This window comes from Tetrao urogallus (assembly GCF_951394365.1).
Source record: "Tetrao urogallus genome assembly, chromosome: 9".
Classification (NCBI taxonomy): Eukaryota; Metazoa; Chordata; class Aves; order Galliformes; family Phasianidae; genus Tetrao; species Tetrao urogallus.
The window spans coordinates 6084721-6090720 of record NC_136822.1 but is presented as its reverse complement, the minus strand read 5'-3'; the positions used below and the strand labels follow the sequence as shown (position 1 = coordinate 6090720).

The following is a 6000-nucleotide window of genomic DNA, read 5'->3' as shown; positions in this document are numbered from 1 at the left end:
TAGCAGTACAATTGTGTTGAATTTGCTCTTGCTTTTACTTGTCCAAGTCCTCTGACAGCTGAATGCTACAAGTGTGGTTACAGTTGGCCTTATAGCAGAAGCTGAGAACAACTGTCAGACATGCAGGACAAGAATGGAAAGAGAGCACACAATATGTTTCAGTGGGTGGGAGAAAGTATTTGATGAAGGGCAGCTTTGAAGCTCCATGGAGCTCTTACCTTTAATGCATCAGGAACTATAAGATTTTACATTATCATTCAGTCCTACGTACATACAAAGCCATTTGGCAAAACGTTGCAGTGCATGATTAAATTGTTTGATAATGTTGATATGTGAACAGTGTGTTCATATCTTTGACCAAACATTATGAGATACAGTTTCAAACCAAAATAATTATGAAGCACATCCCAGCGTAAAGACACAATTATGCTTGTATCAAGGTATTTATGATGATATATTTTACTCCTGTGGATTACTGATCTGTTTATTAGTAACCTATTCTGTTACAATTTGGGGCGCTTTAGGAGTGTTTGTCTATGGCTTGCCAAGTGAGTCCCTTCGCTGTTTATAATCTTTTGGTAACCTGCCAGTTAAATCTCAGTGCCAAGGTTAGTTCCTTGTGTGATTGGGAAGTGAAATGTGAGGATGCACTGAGGACTTTCCTGGCTGACTCACCTCAGCACGCCAACAGGAACATGGCAGTCGCCTTGTGCTTTCAAGATGAAATTTTAAGAGACATGTTGAGTTAAATCTCTTCCAGGAATCACTGGGGTTCCTCTTAAACAGCTGACATTTCTCTTCCCATATACTCCCATCAAGCTCAAATAATCAAGCACCTTTTTGAAAGGAGCCATCCAATTACTGATCATGTGTCCTTCTAGGAAAGCTTCTTGTCTGATGGTATTTACTCCTTGTCACTTCTTTGTGTGTATATTACTGTCAGTATTTTGTTGCCCTCTGGATAATTACTGTGAAATATAGTACTGACCTTGCTTCTGCTGACCACATTCATCACTGTATCTTTGAGTCAGCTTTGCAGAAGTCTTCAAGTGCCTCTGCAAGTTTGCAATGGCAAGCATCAAGTTAAATCTAATTACTGTTTGAGCTTCCAGATTCTCTTTACATGGTGTGGAAAGAAGGAAGAGATCTTTCAAGCTGATCTCATGTTGGATAATTTTCAAGTTGCTGTACTGTTTCAGTGAGAAGAAACTCCTGGGGAATGTTATGAATCTTCCTGCAAGCACGATATGAGGGACTTGGGCACTTAAGTTGAGTTCTTATTTTAAACTGTTGAAATTAGGTGTTTCGATTAAAATTAAGTACAGAGAAGTTTTTAGTTCTATGCACATGCCTACGTACGCCTTTGTGGGACTGACTTTCCACAAGCCACCAGAAAATGAATACCTGTTGCATGGATTTAACAATCATTTTAAAAAAATAATTTTTGATTTCATTGCTTTGGGAAAAATAATAAACCCAACCCTTTCATATAACACAGACATTGATTTGTTTACTTTCCCTGTGCCCCTCTTCAAAGTGATGGAGCTGAGATTCCTCTCTGTCAGAGATGCTTTCACACTTTGCTAAGCAGGGTACCCTAAAAATAAATATTTAGAATTCTTCAGCCGTTTGCTGTTGGCTTCATTTCTTCTAGAGGAGCCCAAAGCTGAAGCCCTGTTTTGCAAGGGCCCAGGAAAAAGAGCACTAGAAATGGAAGGAGATGTAGTGCATATTTCTGAGAGTGTGAAACAAAAGAGTAAGTGAAAGTGAAGATGCAGCTAGACACCAAGTTTATTGCTGTTGCTGGGGAATACCATGCTCCTTTCTCAAGACTGCTGTGAACCTGGCCAGACAAAATGGGTAGAAGGGCAGAAGGTGAGGAATGTCTGTATCCTATTATGAATTGGAGGAAATGACTGTCTGTGCTCTGTGTGCTGGTGGGCTCAGAATATGCTGTCATCAGTCTGGTTAGTGTGGTACGTTACAGAGCAAAAAGTGGTGAATTGTCAGCTTTTGTGTTTCAAATAACTACCAGGGAAAATAAGTTGTTCTTTAAAAATATGCTGTGGGTTTTCTATTGACTTTCTTCAACTAACTGGAAAATTTCTGTTGTTTTTTGTTTTTTTCCAGGAACATTTTTTTCTCTGAAAACATTGCTGCTAAAAAGCTCCAAACAGGAGAAGTAAATTCAGTCAGCTTGTCAGGCCGCTGGCTCAGTGTACAGGCGCTTTCATGAGGTAACATTGGGCCAAAGTCAGCTTTTCTTTCTCCTTGGTAAATCTGCAGCCAAGCAATGGGCCAGAAAATCTCAGGGAGCATAAAGTCTGTGGATGTGAGGGAGCCCCCTTTTAGGCCAGTGAAACGAGAGCTGAGAGGCCCGGATTTCTGTAAGCCTGCACGGCTGGACATGTTGTTGGATATGCCCCCTGCAAAGCTGGAGATCCAGTACAAACATGCTTGGAACAACGAAGATCGCTCTTTAAATATATTTGTAAAGGAAGATGATAAACTGACTTTTCACAGACACCCCGTGGCCCAAAGCACAGATTGCATCCGAGGCAAAGTCGGCTACACAAGAGGGCTCCATGTCTGGCAAATCCACTGGCCCACGAGGCAGCGGGGGACTCACGCGGTGGTGGGAGTCTCCACAGCCGAAGCGCCACTGCACTCGGTGGGGTACACGTCACTGGTGGGCAGCAACAGTGAGTCGTGGGGCTGGGATCTGGGGCGCAACAAACTTTATCACAATTGTAAAAACCAGCCTGGGGTCACGTATCCTGTCTTCTTGGAACCGGATGAGTCTTTTGTACTCCCAGACTCCTTGCTGGTGGTTTTGGATATGGACGAAGGAACGCTCAGCTTTATGGTAGATGGACAGTATCTTGGAGTGGCCTTCAGAGGACTAAAAGGGAAAAAACTTTACCCCATAGTCAGTGCGGTTTGGGGACACTGTGAAATTACAATGAGATACATCAATGGACTTGACCGTAAGTCTTACCACATTTTATTACGCTCTCTTTCAACTCTTCTCTTTTTGAATTTGTTTTATCTTTTTATCTTCTAATGGTGAGCCATGTGTACTAGGGGATGACTTTACTTGTGAGTAAACTGCATCCCGTAGTTTTTACTCACAACTAGTATCAATGAGGATGGTATGGATTGCATCAAAATATTTTCTTTTGCAAGAATTTTCTGTCTCAGCATGCACAGTGGTACGATATCTGTCTCCAGAGGGAGTGAGCAGACTGAGGGGAAAAAAGAAATCTTGAGAAATTTCTGGATATATTGAACAGTGAAGCTCTTGTTTACTTGAGGATGTGTTTTAAATCTGTAGTTTTCAAATAGGATCTTATAAAAGTTTACAGTGGTAATGGGAACTCTTGAATAGTGTGTAGAAACATATGTGAATTCAGACCTATAGGCTTTCTTTCCATAGTTGTCTTCCCTGGACCCTCAGAAGCAACAGTTGATTCCTGAGAATCTGGAAACTCTGGTCAAAAACTGCATTCAGCATTTTTTTCTGAAAAAGAGTCCTTCTCTTCATTTCAGAAGGTGCTCTCTCAGGGTATTTTCTTCTCTAGAAATGCGGTTTCTTGGATTAAGCTTTAGCTGGTTTTGATCTAGAGGCATAATATAAAATTAAATACTTCTGTAGTCGGGAGCAGCATGTTGCTGTTGTGTCCCTAAAGTAGCACACCGGTGTGTGTGTTGCAGGCTGAGTTTGGTCCGTCTCTTCTCACTGCTTGGGATCTACCAGATCCAGCTGCAGCTCAGCATACAGTAGCCCAGTTATTGCAGTCAGCTTATGTGCTGCTGGGAATTATGCAGTGAAGGCTGAACAAGGTAGTAAGTGGACCTTTGTTCTTGTTAATACTATATTATCTGACTCACAGTATGAGCTGGATTTAGCAAAAAAAGGTTACTGAACTAAAATTCCTAGATTTTTGGTATGAGTGGAACTTGTCTCGTGCACTTACTATTAGGTTATTCTCTTTCTACAACACCTATGTCTTTCAGTTTGTGATTTATAAAGGAATTTACTCTTCAATTAGGATAGAGTGGTCTGTTTTTTCCATCAAATTAATTCTCTGCTCATTAGCACTGCATTTGACATACAAAGTAGAAACATAATTAAAGAATGTGACCCTTATTAAGATTACCCTATTATAAGCATCTATTATGGGCACTGGGGGGTGAAGAATCTTTATCTGGAGAAGCCATGTCTGAGGTTATTATAGTCAAATGCTAAATAGCTTCTTGAGTGCTTTTGTACATCTATGAAAATGAAAATGGCTGTTGGAAGATCCTAAGTATTTTGCATTTACTCGGACGTTGTGGTGACAGCTTGCTACAGAGTTTTTAGAAGCTGGTGGGGGTGGGATGCTTTTGCAAACTGGAGATTTGTGTCTGAAAGCAATTTCTATAGTGCTGGGAATATCTGCCAAGGTAAGCAAAGTACAGCTTGGCGTGGTCCACCACATCTGCAGAAGGAGCCATCCCGCATTCCTTTTGTGCCCTTTGCGAGGCTGCTCAAGGCAGCACTAGAAAGATGAAAACGAAGGAGAATATGAATGGGTTTGGTAGAAATCATAAAATAAAAGGGGATAAGTAGGGAAGCATGGCTGTGGACTATGAGACAGCAGGCAGAAAAATTCCCATCCGGTCTCTTGTGGGTTATTTCGGTTGGAAAGACGGGATGGCTTCCTTAGATGATCCCAGAGGAAGACAGAATAGTTGTTTCTAAGCACGAACCCATGGCTAAGAGTAAACTTGTAAACCACGCTTTTATGTCCGCATGAACGCTGACCTGATCATGTGAAGAGGAAGCTTAAAGCCACTTCGCCATGAGGCACTTTGACATCCTGGAATCACGTCGTTTGTTATCACATGTTCACTGCTCCCTTACTGTCCTGCACAATAACAGCATTCAGGAAACCAAAGTAGCTTGTCTAGCTGGTGCTCTAAAACAAATATCTCCTCTGTTAAAAGCTTTTCTGTCTAGCCCTACATGTGTGTGTGTTGTTTTTTGTTGTTTGCTTGCTTTTTAACCTCAGGAATTTTCTTTTTCTTTTTTTTTTTTTTCCCCTGGAGGTATCTCATGCTGCTGGCTGCAGCTTTTGGTAGATCTGGGAGTGGTAACGTGGCTGCTGGTGAAATAGTGCTGTCAGACAGTGACTTGTAACTTGCCGTTTACTGATTGATCGTTACTGCTCAGCGCACATCGCAGCTTAGGTGTCTGTTTATGTGATGTCTTACAGGGCAAGCAGAGACCTTGGCAGCAGGGATTTTCAGCAGTTCAAGTATTACAGAGTAGGGCTGCAATTTGAAGCTGGAGAGTGTATTTGAGACTACGCAAGTTCAGAATACCAAATTTTGGCTTATACCTGTCATATAATTTAAAAAATTTATTTGCAGTGTATTGTTATGGCTGTAACAAGTAGAAAACATGTAAGATCAGAGTTTTTAAAATTACTTTATCTAAAGCAAAATGTTTCTGATGACTGTAAATTGCTTGAATTGTTTATTTTACAAGCATAGGTACAAGAAGTCCTCTATACCATACCTAGTGGTTATCATGTGATTTCTAGAGCTGGTAAGGAATTCTGCTCTTCCTCCCAAACTATTTCCAAGTATTGGATGTAATAAAGAAGCTGTTTGGTAGGTGAGCAGGATTTCTTTTTTTTACACATAGAATGAGTAAAGATGTTTCCAAACCTTTTAAAGAGCTTCATTTTTAAATTTGAACTTTATCCCACTTTTCAGAGGAATTTCAGAGGCAGCCTCTTTTTTTTTTTTTTTTTTTTTTTTTTTTTTTTGTCTGGCAAGAAACAGTACTTTCTGATGATATGGTTCACAAGTGGAAAAATATGTATGTATCTATATTTAATCACTTCTATGGTGACTTAAACAGGTGTCAGGTATTATTTTTGTTTATTTTGACTGTCTATACTGCTCCTGTGTGGTAAGAGCTGCTATTTTTGTAAGGAGCCTGCCTAAATA

At 40.5% G+C, this 6000-nt stretch overlaps 1 protein-coding gene across 1 annotated transcript in view; it reads left to right on the top strand.

Annotated features, from left to right (window-relative positions):
- Positions 1-2284: 2284 nt before the first annotated feature.
- SPSB4 (splA/ryanodine receptor domain and SOCS box containing 4) overlaps positions 2285-6000 on the top strand; it is a gene marked incomplete at its 3' end in the record, with an annotated part of 66194 nt that continues 62478 nt past the window's right edge. The window contains exon 1 of the mRNA XM_079539753.1: positions 2285-2987. Coding sequence (XP_079395879.1) covers positions 2294-2987 — 694 coding nt within the window. The 5' untranslated portion in view covers positions 2285-2293. The remainder of the gene's footprint in view (positions 2988-6000) is intronic.